The following is a 22,585-nucleotide window of genomic DNA, read 5'->3' as shown; positions in this document are numbered from 1 at the left end:
CGGGATCGGATTCTCTCACTTGCCACACTGGGAATTACTTGTTCAGGAGCAGCAGGCCAAATAAAACAGGAGACAATGATACATAGAGTTCAACAGTCTCAATGCCATTCTCCCTTGGGCAGGGCAGATGGGTGAGGGGCCTTAGTAAAGATATACTCCTTAAAATATCTAGGAACATTGTTTTAGACATCATCTAGACAGACATATTCTCCGAGTCTGTCCTCCTTTGAAATTCAGTGGATAACAAGGCAGACTCAACAATGAAATTATTCCAGGCTGGATGCATTTTGGCACTAAGAAAGAATTGCATTCATATTCATAAGGACTGGATGTCCCATTAGTCTTCACAGCTACTGGCAGCACCTCCCAAACTGGCTTGCTCCTGGATTGGGAAGGGCAGCAGTTGTATGGGAACATGACCGGCCTCAGCTCTCCCTCTCACAACAACCCAACCAAGAGATCCAATACTGGTGCTGAGTCAAAACCTAGGAACCAGCTGCCAGACCACCAAGATCTTCTCAGTGCCATCTCTGGATGGCCAATGAACGCCTTCCTTTGACAATGGTGCTTACATCTCAAGAAAAATTTTCTTTAGTGGTTTAGCAACGTTCAGCACCCCCAAATCCGTTTTCACAAACTGGAACCCTGACAGACACATTCTAAAGGAGAAATAAGGAACTGAAACAGGTGCTCACGTTAATGATCATGAGGTGCATGATTGTCTTGGGCATGAGGTCCCGGATCGTCTTGTTGACAATTCCCATGTATGAGTCAACCAGGTTGCGGATGGTCTCCACCTGTCTCTCCAGCTGGGGGTCCATCGAGTGCATGAAGCTGTCACCAGAGCCATTCTCTTCACTCTCGCTTTGCTGCTTAACATGGTGGAAAGAAAATGTTAGGTTGTAACCAGAAATAAACATCATTTTCAGCAAATCACTCTGTTGCGTTCCTTCTCAGGAGAAGGAACCTCCTTTCCATTGGAGGCATCTGAGTCTCTCAGTGTAAATTGCTGAACACCCCTTTGGAAATGTGGCAGGGTTCAGAGTCCGGCATCAAAATAAACTTAGAAGTTTTGATCTTTGGGCCTTTCTGGGGTTATTGAAAGGCAGAGACTTTCAAACTCATCTGAGAAAGAGACTCTTCCAAGAAGTCACACATTTCCAGGAACACCATAAATGAAATTATACACCCAATGGCGATACCCCCAAAAAATATTGTTAGTGTAGTTAGGCCCTTGAAATTATTCACATGGTCCTGGGATTCTCACTGAATCCACACACAGTACAGATATCCCCAGAGTTCCTAAAAACATTCACATCCTCCTCAAACCCACTGAAATTATCTGTAATTCCTCAGACCGCCAGATATGCTTCCAGCTCCTGGGGACCACCCGAAGATATCAAGGGGCCCACATCCCCTGCCACTCAATTCCCCATCCTGACCCGTCCCCATGGCAACATCTGGCAATATGAACTATGCTTCAAACTAAATAATTTTCTCCTCAACATTTTCTGAAAATAGAGAATTCTTTCAGTTACAATTTTTTTTTAAATTAAAAATTGTTGTGTGGAACCTTGTTGTGTGGAGGGCTTATGATGGCCGATCTGACCCAAGCTGAGGAAGGGTCAAAGCTCAGCTTGAGAAATGTCTCTCTCAATGTGGATCCTTTCATTGGGCTAAATTTCTAACAACGTCAAGAATGGAACAAGAAAGGTTCATTCAACCCACCTAACCAGCTAATTCCACAGATTCTGTATAACTTTGCCTTCTCATGGGTTCTATCCATAATATTTACTCTCCTGAGGGAAAGTTCTGTGTAAGCAGTTCCTAATCCCCAAAGGAAGTGCCACATAAATCCAGAAGTATTCAACCATCCTCACCCTCCACTGCTTTGGCCTTTGCCCCTCCCAGGACATTTCTCCTGTATCCCACTCAGTCACTGTTGTGCCCTGTGAAGGCTTTCACTTAATTCTTAGACATGATAGAAGCTGAGAGTCCCTTTCTCAGGCTGGAGAGAATAAAGGAAGGGGCCATTGTTTTAAGATGAGGATTAGGACTGAAGTGAAGTGAGATTTCATCAGTCAGAGGACCATGAAGTCTTGTATGTTCAGTTGCTGAGTACATTCTACACCACAATAAGTAGATTCTTGGAAACCAGTCTACTATTTGGAAATCACTGAAGGACTGCCTTCATTCAAGAAACCTGGGGAAGGCCCCAGGTAATGTGTAATATCTCCTTCATGATTTCCGGCTCTAGTGCGATTTATTCCTGGAGAGATCATCAAGCCACCTTGCTCCCTCACTCATCCCATTGACCAGCTGACACATCCATCTTCACAGTGCTCCACTTTCCCACAGCTGATTGGAAAGTGAACAGATCTTTTGTTAACCATTGGATGATTACTGGCTGTCAATCAAACAATACTTCCCCGCCCTCCAATCTCCAATACTTGTAAAATGGAACAAAAGTAATCGATGTCAATGGCAAAAGTTGCATGATTTTTCCTCAGGGATTCATTTTTAATTCCAAGGATCTCCAGGATGATCCTGAAGCATTAGTAACCCTGGCTCCTATAAGTGTTCAGACTCTGGTAATTGTTTATTCCAAGTTCTCAGGAAGTGAAGGCTTCATCTCAGAGTCAGTCAGCCAGATATACACGGATTATTTTTATACTCCAAACCATTTGACAATTTTCATGACACTGTTCTTAATCACTGCCCAATGTTTCCTGTTGTAAAGTGCATCAGTTTTCAATGTTGAGTCCCACCACGATGGAAAAATCTGTTGAAATTCAGTGTCCCATCTTATAAATGAAGACAGGATGTGGTACTGGAGTGAGGTGGTGAGAAACAGCCATGGTGACCACCCCAACTCTGGGACAAGTAAGAAGGACCACTTCTCACAGCAATGCAGATGTTGCCACAGAGGGCAATCTTGACTCGGAGTACACAACACCAGTGTTGTCCAATACTAGCCACACACCACATGTAGTTAGTCAGGAATCTCAATTGGTGTTTAGAAAATAATAATTGGATGACAGATACCACCATTGGGTATAGGATTATAATAGTCATGTTTGCATCAAATGTTCATGTGAACTTGGTAAGATAGTAAAATTTATTTTTTTACTGGACTGATTATTTTACCTCTTTTGATTTCTGAATGGAAGTAGATGGTTGTTAAATAGTTGTACATAAATTTACCTGAACTGTACACAAAATGTATTTTTGCTAAAATGGCGAGAGACAACTCAAATGGCTGTTGCCACAGGCATGCATTTGACAAGCCAGTCATTTCTGGTGCACACTCTCCTCTGTCATGAACACAATGGCCAAGAACATATCTTAAATAGAGCATGCACTGCATTGACCACGGGGCATGCAACTTGTCAATGACTTCAAATAGAGAAACACTACGACCATATCAAAGACATGGGCAAAGAACAAAAATGGTTCTAAGTCATGCACACCTAACACAGACAGGCAAAACCAGAGTTAGGGCACAAGAAAGAGGAAGGACTCCAACTATCAATAACTCTGAAATCAGAAAAAGAGAAGGAAACTGCTTCTGTTTCAGAAAGGAGGTGAAGAGAAGTAAACCTACTTACATTTTCCTTATCCTGGTCAAAGGTGATGCAAATTAAACCAATTAAAGGAGGAAGAAAATTCATTTATTCAATTAATCACCCATTTAGCAACTAGGAGCAAGGAAAAAAGAATAAATGAACAGACAAGCAAAGCATTGTTAGAGGCACTCGTGTAAAGCACAGCCGACCCACCAATAAATCAGGACACAGGAAGCAATCACTGCAACAGAGTCAGCATTTTCTGGTTTAATTTTCATTTCAGAATTCCAGCACCTCCTGTATTTTCTATTCTAAAGGGTTGCAACAAATGTTGCTGGGACTTTTCTTCCAATCCTGTTGTTATTCTGAGACACTTGGTCCCTCCTCTGTTTCTGGCCTTGCCAATTGTGCAAAGCCACAACGGCCATGGGCTTGTACTGTGTCAGGTTACTTGGTCATGGGGGCCATCACTGCCCCAAGTGTGACCCTGCCCTCCCATCCTGTTCAACATACAACAACGACTAGCGATGGAGAGCGGGATCTTTCTCCTTCACTGCCATAACCAATGCCGGGGTAAATGTTGGGAGAGGGTAGCTCTGATCTAGAAATTCCCCACTCCCTTTATGTATAAAACATAAAGCATTTCTTCATTGTTTTAATTTTGCAATTGCTGATGATGCTTTTGGGGCAGTCAGGAAATGAAGTGTGTTTGGTCAATGATGCTACTCAAGCATCTTCAGTTGATTTCAGTGAGCTTTCACTCCATGAATTACAACAGCTAGAACCCCTCAAAGAAAGATTGCTAGTATTTTAGCATGGAATAAAACCAGAGATGGATAGCAGAAAAGAAAGCGTGTTAAAGTTTAATGGAATTGGAGTGTGGGCTGCAGATCTCCCTTTACATGAGACTGTCCACGTCACAACAGAGAATCTGAAGAATGTAATTTCTTGCCACAGGAATTCTGTTGGCTGACTTGGGACGTCTACCCTGTTTTGTGATTCTTTGAGTTCATTGAGCCCAGCATTGCTGTGGCTGGGAAATGAAGCAATCTTCCTCTCCCTCTGTCTGTCTGTCTGTCTCTCTCTCTCTCTCTCACAGAATCATACAGTCATAGAGCAATACAGCACGGATACAGGCCCTTTGGCCCAACCAGTCCATGCCGACCATAGTGCCCACCCAGCTAGCCCCAACTTCCTGCGTTCGACCCATATCCCTCCAAGCCCCGCCCTGCCATGTACCTATCCAAGTGCTTCTTAAATGATACTATTGTACCTCCCTCAACCACTTCCTCTGGCAGCTCGTTCCACATACTCACCACCCTCTGTGTGAAAAAGTTGCCCCTCAGGTCCCTTTTAAATCTTTCCCCTCTCACCCTAAACATATGCCCCGAGGTTCTGGACCCCCCCACCTAACTCTCCCTTGGTGTCTCTGTCTGTCTGTCTCTTTCTCTATTTATCTCTCTATCTTCCCCTCAGCCCCCCCCCCGCCCCTCCCCCCAAGTAATCACTGATCAGGTACCACACACGCCTCCTGCTTTGGTAATTGCTTGAAAGCTACCTGCCTCTCAATGTCTTCCAGTTCTGATAAACAATCCTGGGTCTGAATCATTATTTTTCTCTCCACAGTTGCTGCCTGACCTGCTGAGTATTTCCAGCATTTTCCGTTCTTATTCAGATTTCCAGGACCTCCTGTATTTTTCACTGGGTATAGCAATATTCAAATCAGAGTGGTGATCCCTCTGCGAAATCCCAGCAACATAAACTGCCATCACCTCTCTATTCCCCACCCCAGACCCACTGCCACCACCACCACTCACCACCTACAACTGCCTGCTGTGTTCCATCCCCCATCACCATTTATCCCTGTGGACAGGTTGCCGGGTTGCTGATGTCATTAAGAATTTCTCCTGTGAGCTTGAAACCAAAGGGCCAGGGACAGAACTGGACTCAGAATAAAGGCCTTAATCCCATTCTAGTCTGGATTTGTCCATGAATGCAACAGTATTCTGACCAATTGCACACTGCACCCTCCACCACCAACACCCCACTCCCCCCCCAGCAGCCCCCCCCACCCCCCACTCCTCAGGACCGAGGGTTGAGCTTCTGTCGGCACTGTTGACATGATGTATAATCACCTTTTGGCTCAGGTATTGACACTGATAATATTTTTGGTGTATGGGGAGTCAATGGTAATCGGAAACAGGTAGGAAAATGGAGCTGAAGCCAAAACTGGATTAGCCATGATATTATTGAACGTCAGGGAAGGTTTGAAGAGTGACTCCTGCTTTTTTTTCCTTCTGTTTAACAACAGCTTGCATTTATAGAGCACCTTTCATGCAGCTAAAGCAACGGGAGTATAATCAGACAGAGTCTGACACTGAGCCATGTAAGGAGATGTTAGGATAGGTGAACAAGGAAAAGAGATTAGCTTTAAGGTGATGGATAGATGGATGAACAAAGAGAGAAATAGACAGAAAGATAGGTGGAGACATACACAGAGAAAAAGAGACGGTGTTGAGATTGGGAGAGGGAATTCTAGAGAGAGCCTCGGCACCTGTGGTCGGGTAATGTAGGTAAAATCAGGGAAGTGTAATGATAGAACATTGAGGAGCACGGACACCTCTAACAGTTACTGAGTGAGAGAATCCAACGTTCTCTTACAATGGACACTGTGGCTTCAGGTTTCCAGCAGAATTTGAGGTTCCTAACCTGCCAGACAAGGCCATGTTCTGACTCTGGGTTCTAGTCAAGCCATTTGGAGAAATAATGACAACATATTAGGTAATAAGTTTCTTGCAGAATATACAAGCAAGCAGCACACCCTCTGAATTTGTCCAACATTCTCCCGGCCATGTGGATAGACAATGGGCTGGACAGGTAAGCTGGAAAGCTTTAGGCTCTTGACAAATTCATCCGCAATCAGTGTTTTAATTATTAATTCCTGGGATTTGAGGAATGCTGGCATGGCCACATTTATCGGTAGACTCTTCCAGTGGCTGCCTTACACCTCCGGGAACCAGGGTTCAATTCTGACCTCAGGTGCTGTCCTTGCAGAGTTTGCCTGTTCTCTCCATGAGTTCCCTCCATGGGTTGCACCAGGTCCTCCAGCTTTCTTCCACATCCCAAAGGCATGCCAGTAAGTTAATTGGTTCCTGTAAATTACCCCTTAGAGCAGGTTACTGGCAAAAAGAATCCAAAGGGTGTTGATGGGCATCTGTATGAGAGAGAATATACTGAAGGGATATGAGGAAATAACAAAGAGATAGGACAAATGGGGTTGCTCCTCCAGGAGCCAGCTCTTGGCATGGACCCGATAGGCCAAATTGCCTCATTCAATGTTGTTATATGAGAGAAAAAAAGACATCTCAAGTCACAGGGCACTCAGATGTAGCAATGCAGCATTAACTGCATTCACAGCTAGGTTAACCTGAGTGGGTGGTGGATTCTGTCCCTTGGGAAAAGTCTTTGAAACACTGTGCTTTGCAGCTTTCACAGTCATTACCCCGAACAGGGCAATATTTGGCGGTACGAGCAAAAAACAAACTGCTGGGAAAATTCAGTGGTTCAGGCAGCATCTGTAGAGGGAAATGGATAGTTGACGTTTCGGGTCGAGACCCTTCATCTCTCCAGATGAAGGTCTTGATCTGAAACGTCGACTGTTCGAGTTCAGGTGAAGGGTCTCGATCCTACACATCGACGGTCAGAGTCCAGATGAAGGGTCTTGGCCCGAAACATCAACTGTGCATTTTCCTCCACAGATACTGCCTGACCTGCTGAGTTCCTCCAGCAGTTTGATCTTTGATCCAGGTTCCAGCTTTTGCAGTCCGTTGGCATTATGATATGGATATACCAATGGGTCACAAGAATAGAGGGTGGGAGAAAGGGCAGAAAGAGAAACCTTAAAATGTTGATATAGACACAGAAAGCTATAAGGCAAGAAAAATAAAAGGGAGAAGAAAAAGACAAAATGATAGAAAGAAGAAAGGGAAAGAGAGAAGTAAGTAGAAAAGGAAAAGCAGAAAAGAGAGAGTGAGAGACAAGAGAGAGGGAGAGTGAGTAAGAGAACAGTTAATGTTTTGGGAGGGACTTGTTATTGGCAGTGACCAGTAGGTCCCACCCTGTCATCCTCCCTCAGAGGCTGACAACCCAGAAACGAGTCTTCAGCCTTTTCTGTTTATATTTAATGTGAAGTGTTTCTGTGTGTTATTGTTTGTGTGTGCCTTTGCATTTTGCTTTAAAAAGAAGTAAAGTAACGGAGACTTCAGCCCCTTTCATGGTTGTTTACTGTTGTGCTGTAATGAAGTAGTGATGTGGACGGGATTGTGGTCGACCAGATGTAAGCCACTGAACAGCATGGAAAGAATGACTGAGTTTCCTATTGTGCAGAGAGTCCCAGGCTAAAACATTCAGCAGGGACCCTGCCAGATTTCAATCAGCAACATAATATAACATTAAAAGGAAGGTCAGTGGGGAGATGGGAGAGGGGGAGGTAAGATGGGGGAGGTCCTGATGTACAAGTATTTCCACGTAAATTTTTAGGCAGAGGGTGTGTATGTCTGACTAATGCTAAATAGTTTCCCTGTTGAGTGCGGGCCTGCCTTCACTCCAGAAACTTTGACAGTGGTCCCAAGGTGTGAGGATTTTTGAACACTCTCTCACACAGTAACAAGTCAGAAGCTGGAACAGGCTCCCTCCCTTTCTGCCAACAAATGACTTGCTAGTCAATAAACACATCAATAATTATGAAGTATAAACAAAATGGCTTCTGTAATCCTAAAATTCAGGCTATCCTTGCCCTCCGAAGCCCCTCCTTTCAGATTATAGCTAAATAATTTCAGATTATAGTGTGGTAAAAAGCATGCATTTCCATTGTGCCTTTCATGACATGCTGACTCAGAGTTTTATAGCCAACAAAGTACTTTCATGAAATAGAGCCAATGCAAAATGTGGCAGCCAATGTGCAAGCTCCCACAAGCAGCAAGGTGACGATGACCAGGTGATCTGGCTTTAATGGATCATAGGCTCACAGGAATCTCCAGCACAGAGGGAGACCTTTGGGCTCATTCACCCTACAATTAAGTTGATAAGGTACATCCTGCTTCCCAAGGCTCCAAGTCTCGAGCTCTTCATGCGCTCGTCCTGCTACATATATGACAAGGGTTTGTGCCTCCACATCCTGTCAGGCAGTGGGTTCCAGACCTTCCCTCCCCTTTGGATGGGAAAACTTCCCTCAATTCCCTCCAATCCTTCTACCCATTAACGTAAATCCATGTCCCTCAGTTACTGCCAATGGATTTTTCCCGTTCACTCCATGTAGGCAATTGTAATGATGTTGGAAGAGGGTTCAATATTGGCCAAGATACCAGGAAAATGATCCCTGGTTTACAAAATAATGGCATTGCAACTTGTACATCTACCTCTGAGGGTGAACAGGACGTGGCTTTAATATCTTGTCGACAGACAAGGCCTACGAGATTCTGCAACAAGATGCTAGTACTAACGCCCACGGCACTGAATGAGAGCCTGGTCTCTCGAGTGGGGACTTGAGCCGACAGCTCTCCGACAGAGATGCAAGACTTGTACCGACTAAGCTATAACTAACACAGAAACTAAGGATGAAGTTATTCTGTCCTTTCTGTTTCCTTCACGAAGTTTCTCATCGGCTCCCATCCCTTGGCTCCTTCTGCTAGTTTTGGTTAAGTGGGCTAGTTAGAGGCAAGTTCGAAGAGTAAGGCATTGGAGTTGAGCTGTTGCCATCCCTCTTCTAAGCCTTCTGTTAAAATTTGGTGCAGGAAGTAAACATACTGCCCTGTGCATCGGGACCCAAGGCTGTGCAGAAGTCAAGAAGGATCCTATAATAGACAGTCCCAGTCCCCCTGCCCACCACCAACCCAACGTAAATATGAACCAAATGTTAGACCAGCAGAGCTTCCGACTGGGTAAAGTGGATGGGACCCTGAGTTGCCCCAACAGTGAATTAGCCTGCCGACGGATGTACTTCATAATGAAAGATGGACCATTTGACTTAGATGCCAAATTATCCCACAACTAAACTTGTTCTTCAGGGAAAGAGAGAAAAATAAAGATGGGGATGTGAAATGACCCACCAGTGCCCTGACTTTCCTCCCGACAGTCTTGGCACAGAGCTGCCCAGTGGTGCCACCAGCTGGTGATGTAAACACACTACAGCACCCCACGAGGCTGAGATGGGAATTCATCTGAGCCCTTGACAACTCATCTTTTCAACTAATACCAGCAGCATTACTCCACTGCATTGGATACTTTGTTAACAAGGGGAAAAGCTCAAAGTCACAGGAACCTGCTGCTCCCTAAAATCAAGGCAGCATTTTCTTTTTCCAAGTCCTGCAGACCTCCAGAAAAGAATTTGTTACCAGCCTAGAAGCTGCATTAGGGAAAAAGAAACATATGTGGCTGTTTTTTAAGTGTAAATATTTTTGAATGTTGGCGCCCATTCCACCCATTGGGAAGCTGGACCTGGCACTTCCTGTCATGATTCACCCTTGCGTGGGCGACATTTCCTTGCTGTCACTCAAGCACATGATGAAGTCATCAAATGCCTGGTGCGTGTTTCAGACTTCCCAACAGAAATGGGATCAAAAGCTTACGACTTACCCCCTTCACTCTCCAGTCACAGGTAAACGGGGAGTAAGGCCCAGAGCAAGTCAGGAACCATGTGCAATTTGAAGAGTCCTGCTGGGTCATTGACTTTACTGCCACTGAACCCTGTGCTGACCTTCATGTGCTGTATGTCTGCACACAAATGGCATTGGGAAAGAATGTGTAACCATGCACCCCTGTGCAAGGTGCTGCGACCTGTAGCACAGGACTGAATCGAGCCTCTCCATGATGTGGCTCCATCACAGCCAGGACAGCACACAAATGCTACAACATCTGCAATGAATCTGCCTGAATCGATATTTAGGCATGGGCCAATAAGTGGCAAATAACATCCCTGCTAGAACTGCTATCGCTATCAACTACCTACTCTGGATGTTCAAAAGCATTACCATTGCCAGATCCCCCACTATCAATATCCTGGGGGTCACAATTGAGCAGAAATTCAACGGGAGCATCAACATGAAGACCATGGTTACAACAACAGGTCAGAGGCTGGGTATCCTGGAACTCATTTCATGACACTCAAAGCCTTTCCGTCATCTGTGGCATGAGTATAAGGGAATACCCTCCACCCACCTGGATAAATGTACCTCCAATAACATTCAAGAAGCTTGATCCAATCCAGGGAAAAACAGCCCATTTGATTGTCAAGCCATCCACCATTCTAAACAATCATTCCCTCCACCAATAGTGCACAGTGGCTGCAGGATGTAGTATCCAGAAAATACACTGGAATTACTCCCTTACCATACTCTGACAGCACCTTCTGAACTCGTGACCTTGATCAGACACGTGTGGGGCACACGGGAACACCACTGCCTGCAGATTCCTTTACAAGCTATACACCATCCTAATATGGAGATATACTGCCACTCCTGCTTCACTGCTGAGTCTAAATCCTGGAATTCCACCCTGCCTCCCAACAGCCCTGTGGGAGCACCTTCACCAGAAGGAGTGCAAACAGTTCAAGAAGGTGGCTCAGCACCACCTTCTCAAGGGCTATTGCATATTTCCTCATATGTACTTACAACATAGAAGGAGGACATTTGGCCCATTGAGTGTATGCCAGCTCTCAGAGTAATCCCACCAATCCTACTCCCCCTCTGATTTCTCTGTAACCCATTCTTTCTCACATTCAACATGGAATTGGAATTACTCACTTACTACCATTAAGGGACAGAAAATGTCAGCCCTGCCTGCATCCCACAAAATGAACTAATAAAACAGTCAAGTTCTGATTCTTGTCAGTTGGAGAAAATCACAACAGTGATTCCTTAAAGTGACTCAGTTCCAGTCCCAGTTTAGCAATTATTTTGGTGACTTCCAAATTTGCGTCAGAGCAAAACACAGCACCCATTCACGTAAGAAAGGAGTGAAATCTGTTTTCTTGTGTATTGCTTTTCGGGATACTCTGACATACTTAGATCTGTTTTATTAACACTGATAATAAAACAGTAGATATATTCATATATAACATACAGTATAAACCTATATGAGCATATAATGAATTTACATTTGCAAATATATATTTAAAGACAGAAATTTATTATATGTGTGCAAATATAGAACATATAAAGTTATATCTAATGTATGTGTTTTGCACATATGAAAAGTACACACAAACACATGCACATAGGTGTACACACATGTGTATTTCAGGATACATACCCCAACTCTTTCTGGATAGACACCAGCTCGAAGGAATGAAGCCTTCCAGCTATCCACCTCCTCCTGGGTTTCACAAGCCAGCTCCAGCTGCCGGTAATCCTTGTAAACATTCCTGTCGGAAAGAAAAGGCGGGGAAGGAAAAGCTACAAATTGGGAAGACTGCGAGCAGTAAACTAAAACACAATTAGGAGTGGGGGGACTGCAGCCTGCGACCACTGAGGGAGTTCCGGCTGTCGTTGTTAATGGTGTCAAGTGAGTAACTCAGAGTGCACATCTGGGCAGAAAAGTTAAAGGGAAATTATGTCGAACAGAAAGACAAGTTGCTCTTGTAAATAGAAGGCAAAACTAAACCTCCCTTCAAACCATCTCAAGTCCACTTAACTCACACCCAGGACATCCTGGAATTCTGCTAATGTTTAAATTCTAAACTTTAAGGCAGAGCCAAGGAGTGGGAGGTGAATAGAACGGGCTTGCCATTGCTTTGAGGCTAAAGAAGCCTCAGATCTCAGCCATTTCTTTAAAAAAATTATAAATTATTTATAAGATATCTGGTAGAAATTCAAATACATTCACAGTAGTAATTGAATAAAATACTTTTAAAAGCTATTATGTTATGAAAATCTACGTTGGGTGAGGCAGCGTTGGTTGTGAATGGCGTGGAAAGATAATAGTGTGGCCAAGGCATAATTTTTAACTATTATTAAGCTGTAGGTGTTATCAACAAGACCAGTGTTGTTGTCCATAACTAACTGTCCTTGAACAATGGGTTCAGAGTCTATCTCAGAGGCTAGTTACTGTCATATAGCTGTAGGTTTGGAATCACCTCTAGGTCATAAATAAAGCTATAGATTATTGATAAGATATTGGGTAGAAAGGAAAGGACTGCAGGATTGCATTGAATAGAGCTGGCTAGTCAGTGAGATAAACCAAGTAACCGTGGTAAGGAAATAAAAGACTTTCAAAAAGCTTGGAAAAATGTTAGAGTGGACAAGGCCAAATGTTTTAACAATGTAATCTTTAAGTTGTAGGTGCTGAATTTTGATATCATTTCAGTAGGTTCATGGTCATCGTTATTGAAACTACTTTTTTTTAAAATACCAAAGTCAAATGACTTTAAGTTCCCCAGCTCCAATGGTGAGATTTGAACCTCCATCATCAGGCCTCTGGAGGACTAGTCCGGTATTTTAACCACTGTGCTCATACGAGGACTGTTAGCTCTGCTCTCACAGCTCTCACTGTTCCGTACAATGAAGAATCAGTGATTGAGGGCCAGGCCTCGGCCTGGATCCATCCCAGCTTTCTTCCTTTCATAATGTACAAAGTGTTAACTTATGTACATCAAAAGGACTCTTTCATCTGACAGGAGGAAGGGATTTGCAACATGCCTGAAAAGTATTTGACAACATTCCACATGAGAGGTTATTAGTTGAGCTAAAAATGGTGGAGATTCTGGGCAAAATGTGGGCGTAGCTAATTTGTTGTCAGATGGAAATACAACAACAGGTAGAAGAGGTGAATCAGGAGTGGACCACCTGTTGTCCCATTCAAACTCATGGCCAATATATCTCAATGGCCTTTCTGTTCTTGTTTCATATCCTTTAATGCTCATAAGGTCCAAACAATAGAACATAATAGGAGCAGGAGTTAAGCCACAGGGCTCCTTGAGGCTGATCCACCTTTTAAAGGGATCAGGCCAATCTTCTATATCAGCACCTCCAAGAAGTTGTGTCAGGGTAGAAGAGCTGGGAAGTGTTGGGTGGCGTTAATACTGGAACAGCTTTCTTCTCCTTCTTAGGTGTTCCCTTGGGATCAAGGATGACTTGCATCCACTCCAGTTTTGTGGGTTCTGGGGCGACTGACGAGGTCAATGTGGGAACCGCAGACTCTCCCACGGGTGGGGCAGGGGGTGACTGATGGGTCAAGTGAATGGGATGTTTGTGAGATGGAGTGAACCTCCTGCCACTTACACAGAGCGTCCGTGCCATTCCAAATACTCCTCCAATTTCATTGACCTTGGGTTAGGGATTCCCAGGAGTCAGTCGAAATGTGACATTTCTGTTAAGGAGGTTCTGCGCACAACCTTGAATTTTTTTCCTTTATCCACATGGAAATCTCTTCTTGTGACAGAGCTTGGAACAGAGTGCCCGTTTCGGCAGTCTGGTGTTGGGCAGATGAACGATGTGGCCTGCCCATTGGAGCCACCTAGGTGAAATCAGACCTTCAATGCTGGGATGTTGGCTTGGGAAAAGACTCTGACATTGGTCCGCTTATCCAGTCGGAGAATTTGGAATACTTTGTGGAGATAGTGTTGGTGGTATCTCTCCAGTACCTTGAGCTGCCAGCTGTGGGTCTTGGTAGCTTACTGGAGAGCAGGGATTTCTGCTACCCAATACACCATGGGTTTTGTGCTGAGCTTAAGGTCTTCAAACAGCCTTTCTCTCAGATAGAAAAAGGCTGCACTGGCATATTTAAATTTGAGTTGGGCGAGTACCTGCTCTCAGAGTAATCCCACCAATCCCACAGTGAGTTTCATCATCCATGTCTGCTTTTGTTGAATATTGGTTCTGCAGATACGGGAAGTTTTCACCATGAACTTTTATTGTTGGCCGGGGTTGGTGGAAGGCCTTCACTGAACAGATGTTGACCTTGACTTGGAGTCCAACTGTCTATGGATACCAATGTCATCTGCAGCTCTGTGACTGAATGGAGTCACAGAGCTGCTTCTAGAATGGAGGCAATGAAGGCGGAACAGCTTCCTGTGAGTCCTGTACATTATTTCCACTCCAGCAGGAAACTTGTTGGTGATGAGGTGAACTACAAAGGATGAGAAGAAATATTGCTTGACATTGGCCTTCACTGAGACTGCCTCTGTTGCAGACCCATTAATTAAGATCATGGTTTGCATGCCATCATGAAGCAAATGTAAGACGGAGATGAATTTCTGTGGGCAGCTGAATTTGAGGACAGAGCCAAAGGCCTCAGTGAGATTGAGAAAGGCTCTTAGAGTCATCCTGCAGTGAAGATCATGTCCACTGTGCCTCTGGATGGACCAACCCAACGCTGTGATTAAGGGAGCAGCTCTCTGTCCTTTGGAAGGAGGCGGTTAAGGATCACACAGCAGTGACTTTCTCTGTGACGGAGCAGGGAGACTCCCCTGTAGATGTCACAGTTGGATTTATTTTCTTTCTTGAAAATGATCATGATCAGCATATCCCTGAGGTCCTCTGGCATAATCTCCTCTTCCCAAGCATTCCTGGATTTGTGACTGCAGTTCCTCACTGCCAAATATTAGAATTTCAGCAGGGATCTGGCGCACTCCCTAGGTCTGATTGTCTTTGGCAAGTGATCCTTTTGACTTTGTTGGTCAGGAATGCTGACAAAGCAGGATGGTCACTGTGGGTCATTCAGGTCAAGAGCAGAATCATGGTTGGGAAGTTCATTAAAGCATTCCTTTCATCACTATGCTTCAGCCATAGATGACCTTGAGGGTTCTGATGAACCCAATGCATGTTGTGGCTCCTTCCACCCACCCATCTGTGCTTTGGATCATGGGCTTTTTGCTGGACCTCGGCATTCACAATTCTGTAGGCTTTTTTCTTCTCCTTTGAGACATGGTGGAGCTTCTAATCCAGGAACACCTTGTGCTATCTCTTGGATCTCCAGCTCATTCTCATCAAACCAGTACTGCTTCTATATTACTTAAATAAATTGGACTCAAAAACCCTGTGCAAATAGGGCAAATTAGCATATGAAATCATACGAAGAAGGTTAGAGGAAAGGGAGGAGGCAGCTCAGAAATTAGAGCATGAGAAGTTGACAAAATAACTGAGTTAGTGTAATGAGATTTATTGCAGAAAAGTGTATTGCACTGCATGTAAGAAGAATAAAGGAATAAAGCCTGTACTTTACAAATGTTGTTGCATTAACCAAGGAGAAAACCCCTAAGTGTCTTTTACTCAATAGTCAATGGAGAGGAGCAATCAATAAAGCCAACTGAATGTTGGACAGTGTAGTTAAAGGAATATAATACACATCAGACCTCACATGGACCACAGTTCAGCCAATTCTTGATAGTAACACACAGGTAGGTATTCAAATACTGAAGATAGTGCACTGAAAGTTCGCAACGATAATCCCTCGTTATCGATGTATGACTTGTGCTCAAATAACTTGGACTTTCCAATGTCAACACCTCATTTCTGTGAGGTGATCTTCAAGGCTGAAGGTTGTAAATGGAAGATTCATTCTGAAAATTTACTTCAGATTGGAATCACAAGAATAAAACACTCAAACTATGCAAAGGGAAATGTAATACTGATACCAGCAGGCTAATCTTCATACAAAAATGATGAATGTTGTGAATGGTTTTGTGGGTATGATTCCTGGAGTCATTTCAGAAACAATTGGAAGTCAGGAAGGAAGGATTTGAGGGTATTTCAGGAAATCAAATAAGGTTGAATAGTCTTTTGCCTTTGTAATTTTCTCCTTTGGAAACGCAGTGTTTCTAAACTAACTGAATTGTTTCTGCTAGTCATTTTGTAAGTGATTTTATCAATCTTTCTTTAAAAAACATTAAACACATCACATAATCAGAAATCCATGCTGGGATCAGCCACACATTTAAACTCAAAAGGGTGGCCACATCACTGGCGGAAGTTTAAACATCGGAGATTGTTAAAAGCTTGATATTTTTGTAACAGTGTTTCTGAGACAATTTTAAAAAAATATTCCTTTGAGTAGTTTTATGCTTCCATTTCTGTTATAAAGTTAATTATGGCACCAGAATAGCATTGATTTTTAAAACTTTTTTTTTAGTTTTTGTATGGGTGTGTGGTGGATTAAGACTGAAGGACAAAGAGCACTTTCCAAGCTGCACTGAGACTCAGTCTGATCAGAGCTACATTGCCCCTCCGCTAAAGTTATGGCACTAGCAACTTAGCTTGGAAAAAGGCACATCCAAAATCAGTTGATGCAATGACTTGTATTTGTTATGACAAAAGACACCATCTATCCGACTAACTGTAAACTGGGTTATTTTAAATTGGGTACACAGGAGACACACGAGATTACAGATGCTGGAATCTGGAGCAACACACAAGATGCTGGAGGAACTCAGCAGGTCAGGCAGCATCTGTGGAGGGAAATGGACAGTCAACGTTCCGGGTCAAGACCCTTCACCTGGACTCGAAACACCAACTGTCCATTTCCCTTCATAGATGCTGCCTGACCCGCTGAATTCCTCCAGCATCTTGTGTGTTGCTACATATTAAATTGGGTAGCCATTTCCTTTTGCCCTGCCCATGTGCTTCCATGCAAGTGTAGAACCACCGAACTGGTCGGAAATGGGCTGGGACACATCTCATGTACAAGGCTAATAAAATCCCAAGGATTGGCTCCACCTTAACAGAATGGGTTGAAGCAATTCAACATAAGCTACTAAGGATGGGATCACCTACCTAAAGCCACTTCTGGGAGCATGTAAAACAAGAGATATCTGCATCGAAGTACCACCAATGACTAAAGGAGCCTACAGTTCAAAACTTCAAAAAATGCACATTTCAGTTTTAGAATTACCACATCAAGTTCCATTTTTACACATTAGAATGGATGCTGGTATGAAGGTAGACACCTAGTCTGTTTCTACAGCTGTACTGTTCCCTTCGTTCTTTTATCCATTGTCATGCTGTAACTCTATTCCCTCTTAACCCATGCATGTCTCCTGATGTCAGAGCTGACACACAGCATCTATAGGCTCTGAATCCAAATCAAATGGTGACTTTACCAAAACCAGCAGAGTGATAATAAAGGATTTATTATTGATCACATTTAATCATTAATCTAACCTGTTTCTAAATTGGGATTTATCACCATTAGTAATAATGGTAGGAGGCTTCGAAATATTGCAGCGCTATTAGCTTCAACAGAAAGGTTAAAGTGATGGAATAACACAAATAAACCACATAAACCATGCTTAAGGAGTGAAAATGAGACTTTCAGCCTTAAACAGTGGCCATCCAGTCAAGATCTTTCATTTCCAATGCCTGTCAGTAAACTTAAATCTGACTGTCAGTAAACTTAAATCTGACTGCCAGCATCACAACAGGTAAAGATTAATTCCCAAGTATAAAATGGACTCTATATGTAATTGTACGTCAACTGTGTGAGATTACCTGTGAGACAGTTGTTCACTGTTCTGGATGGAACACCCTTCCTTTCCCCCTTCCCTCATCATATAAATAACTTTTATCAGGCAGAGCAACATTAAGATGGACCCACCTCTGTTCCGTGTTGAAGAGAGCAAATATGTGCTTGCTGGACATAAATCCCTTCTCTATGTCACGCAGCTTCAGATTATCGAGAGGCAACATGTATTTCTTCTCTTTCTCCTGCAAGAAAGCAACGTTGGGCAATAAGACATCTCCCAGGATGGAGTGGGCGGAAGAAGTAACATCCTGTTCTGGTGGCACACACAAAATGTGAACAGAAAAGTCTTACTCATTATCTTTCTAACATTACAAAGATTCTCAATAACCCAGAAACCAATGAAGGGCAGGGTTTCAGAGGAAGGTTAATATCTACAATTTATTTCATTATAAGCCTAACTATGAAGCCAAAACCCAAAGTGGAAGACATCTTTAAGTTTAAACCAATTAGGGAACAAAGGGACAGTGAATGCCTCTCACATCCTCAAACTCCTCACAGCCAGTAAATATCCAAGGTGTCTAGTCCTTGTTGAGTCATTGAGTTATACCGCATGGATACAGGCCCTTCAGCCCAACTCGTCCATGCCAACCAAGTTGTCTACCTGAACTTGTCCCATTTGCCTGTGTTTGGCCCATATCCCTCTAAACCCCTCCTACCCATGTACCTGTCTAAACATCCTTAAAACATTGTAATTGTATCCACCTCTACAGTTTCCTCTGGCAGCTCGTTCCATATACCTACTGCCCTCTGTGTGAAAAAGTTGCCCCTCAGGTCCCTTTTAAATCTTTCGCTTCTCACCTTAAATCTTTGCCCTCTAATTTTAGACTCCCCTACCCTGGGAGAAACACTGTGACCATCCACCTTCTCTATGCCCCTCATGATTTTGTCAACAGCCATTAGGTCACCCCTCAGCCTCCTGTGCTACAGGGAAAGAGGTCCCAGCCTATCCAGCCCCTCTTTATAACTCAAGCCGTCCAGTCCCAGTGACATCCTCATGAATCTTTTCTGTACCCTTTCCAGCTTAATGACATCCTTCCTATAGCTGGGTGTTGCTGCCATGCAGGTAACTATGAAGTAGGAGTGAGAGTGAGTTTGTGCACAGAGAGCTTCCACAAACAACAGTGAAACGATTAACGGTTAACCTGCTTCCAGCAGTGTTGGTTGAGAATAGTAACTAGAATGGACACTGAGTACAAAATTGTATGGTGGTGCAGTGGTTAAGTTACTGAACCAGCAGCCAAAGTTCTAGATGATTGACCCAGAAAGAGGAGTTCAAATCCCACCATGGCAGCTGTTTAATTTAAATTTAAGTAATTAAGTAACTGTGGAATCTAAAAATAAAACTAGTCTCAGTAATGGTAAGCACAGATCTACTGGAAGAAGGTCAGAAGGCAATGTAGAGAAATTCCACACCATACCAACCAGCTGCAGCAACAGGCCAGACATCTCACTCTAGGTAGTCATGTCCAGGGCTTCTTGGATGGACAATTCAGCAACATGAATATCACACCCTTGGCAGAAGGACTCTGGGATGACTTTTGCCACTGACAGGCAAATAGCCAGAGTGGCAGCAGTGTAACTCCAGCTCCAGGTCAGCAGCTGAAAGCCATGGGATCTGGCACTGTACCGGAGTGGCCGTTTTGAAACTTGGGTTTGGACTCACTCACTTAACGAGTCAGCCATGGAGGTCTGCAGCTCCCACAATTCACAGCAGCAGAGAAAATTCCCAATCTGTGGAATGGGGTGCACTGCATTCTGGGAGGGTGGGTACACCTCCCACCAACTGTTTTATTGGAAAAGTTTTCGCTCTCCCTCATGCTTTCTTTTTACTGACTATAACTGAGTAGTTACTTTGGTGGAAAGTGGTCAATTTTCCTGACAATCAAACTGTTTTTCCTACACAAATGGCAGGCATGCTCAGCGAGTGACATCACTGCTGTGCCCTACAATGGATGATGTCGCAGCACCAAATAAGGAACGGTGCTCACCCCACACGGGCCCTACGTGTTCATTTTAAAAAGATGGATGTCCTGGTGCTGTCAGGGAACACAGGGAGCTCTACTGCCCCCAGAGAGGAAATCAGGCATGTTTAGTAACATGAAATGGCAGGCCTGAGGCAGCACAGGTAAATGAGCTTCCTCTATGAGCCAGCAGAACAGATGTTGGAATAATAAACCTTGAATCAGTCCATTCAGTGTTCATTTCTCAGCTGCAATTCAGACTCAATGCCAACATGGCAGGTAGAAAGCACATGCATATAAAGTAGACCACATTGGATTTGAACAGGAGATTCAGAATGTCACCAAATACTCTAACAACCTTCTAATACACTGTTGAAAATATCCTAACTGGTTGCATCATGGCCTAGGACGGCAATTCCAACACACAGGAACGCAAGAGGCTGCAGAGAATAGTGGACACAGACCAGTCCATCACTGGCACAGCCCCCCCCCCCCCACCATTGAAAGCATCAACATGAGGTGCTGTCTCAAGTAGGTAGCATCTATCATCAAGGATCTCCAGCATCCAGGCTACGTCCTCTCCTTGCTGCAACCCATCAGGCAGGAGGTACAGAAGCCTGAAGTCCCACACTACCAGGTCAGGAACAGCAACTTTCATACAACCATCAGGTTCTTGAACCGACCTGCACAACCCTAACCCTACCTCAGCAACAGAACACTACTGACCGCCTCTTGCACTACCATGGACTTGTCTCTGATTGCGTTTTTTTGCACAAATGTCTTGTTTTGCAGTCTTTTTCTTCACTGTCCTGTATAACTTATGTATTGTTTACATTCTGTGTGTTGACTGAATCTACATGTCTATGATGCTGCTGCAAGCAAGTTTTTCATTGTAGCTCACTGTACTTGTGCAATAAACTTGACTTGACAACTTGACATACACACATATTTGGTTGAGCCCCACCCGAAACAGGACTTAGATCCCTTCCACTGACGAGGAAAGGGCTGGTGCATTTTTGAGGAACCCTCCACCTCCTTCAAGATAATTTCCATTAGTATGTTCTAACTCATCCTCAGAGAGAGGGTGTCGCTTTTATGGTCAATCCCTGTTGTCCTTAGCAGGGTGATTGCACAGTTTGACATAAGTGAGTGGTTTACTAGGTGTGGGACTGGAGTCACGTACAGTCCAAGCTGGATAAAGACAGCAGATTTTCTTCCCTACATGAAATTAGTAAATTAGCTGTAATTTCTCAACTGTTCAACAGCTGATACCAACATTACTTCCAGTTCTTTTTTGACTGAATTCAGAACTTTGAATTGTCACGGAGGATTGGCACTCATTTTCTCTGGTTTATAAATCCAGGTGGGTAGATCACTTCTCCCACATCACTAAATCCATCCAGCTGCACTCTCCTATTCCACAGTGGGACTGGCTGGTGGGATTCATAGCCCTGTTTAAGAGCTAATCATTGGATATAAACCCAGCAAAAATGAATGTGTCATCGGGTAAATTAACAGCCATTGTTGAGTGGGGATTCCTCTCACTTTTGAGATAGAAAATTGTGATTCAAGCTCCACTCTGGGGACTTGGACATGTAGAACTGGGAGAGGAAACTGTGACAGAGATACAACATGGAAACAGGCTCTTCAGACCAAAGGGTCCACACTGATCACCAACCACCTATTTACACTAATCCTAGATCCATCCCATTTTTCATTCTCCCCACATTCCCATCAACCCCTCCCAGATTCTACCACTCACCCATACAGTGGCTAACAAACCTACTGACCCACATGTCTTGGGATGTTGGAGGAAACCCACACGATCACAGGAAGAACGTGCAAACGCCACACACACAGTACCCGAGGTCAGGATTGAACCCAGGTCTCTGGCGCTATGAGGTGGTGGCTCTACTAGCTGCGCCACTGTGCCACCCATTGGAAGACAAAACTTTAAACTGAGGTTTGGGTAGACATAGGGGCTCCCATGACATTATTTTGAATAGGACAGGAGTTATACTCTTTGAGCTGTCTCCTATGCTTCACCTGCAGCCATCAGCACTAGTCCTTTCATACTGGGTACGGGGTCTCCTACAACGGTCATTACACTTCAAAAGAATCTCACTGCCTGTACTTTGAGACCTTGCAAGGCACAATGTGTGAGCTGGCTGGACTGAAATCTCACCCTTAATCCTTTCTGAGGAAGCAATAGAGCCCACACAGCCATGTCCCGCTGCCAAGTCAGCACACTCTTAGCTGCAGGGGTGCAAAAGTTTAAAATTTCCTTTCGTCTAGCCAAGCGGCGCACCCTCCACAGACACTGCAACCAACAGAATACAGCTCACAATGACAAAACCATGAATTATAGCTTAGCTGCAGCCAAGCTCTCTCCTATAACTAATACCCTTCTCAAGCAAGTCACTTTTTTTCAACATTATGCTCTGTTGAGGTTTAGTCTGGGGGTGAAGCAGCTCTTAAACGACACTGAGAATCCCAATTTCCTTCAAAGAGCCTGCTTAATATTAGTAACATCTGGAGTTAATAACC

The 22,585-nt window shown here is 43.9% G+C and overlaps 1 protein-coding gene across 1 annotated transcript in view; it reads right to left on the bottom strand.

Annotated features, from left to right (window-relative positions):
- LOC127582318 (dynamin-1-like) overlaps positions 1 to 22,585 on the bottom strand; it is a 175,168-nt gene that overhangs the window by 24,454 nt on the left and 128,129 nt on the right. The window contains 4 exon segments of the mRNA XM_052037495.1: positions 696 to 869; positions 3,609 to 3,620; positions 11,874 to 11,985; positions 18,150 to 18,259. Coding sequence (XP_051893455.1) covers positions 696 to 869; positions 3,609 to 3,620; positions 11,874 to 11,985; positions 18,150 to 18,259 — 408 coding nt within the window.

This window comes from Pristis pectinata, chromosome 23 (assembly GCF_009764475.1).
Source record: "Pristis pectinata isolate sPriPec2 chromosome 23, sPriPec2.1.pri, whole genome shotgun sequence".
Classification (NCBI taxonomy): domain Eukaryota; kingdom Metazoa; phylum Chordata; class Chondrichthyes; order Rhinopristiformes; family Pristidae; genus Pristis; species Pristis pectinata.
Note: the sequence above shows the minus strand (reverse complement) of the source record. Positions and strands in the feature narration are given on the sequence as shown.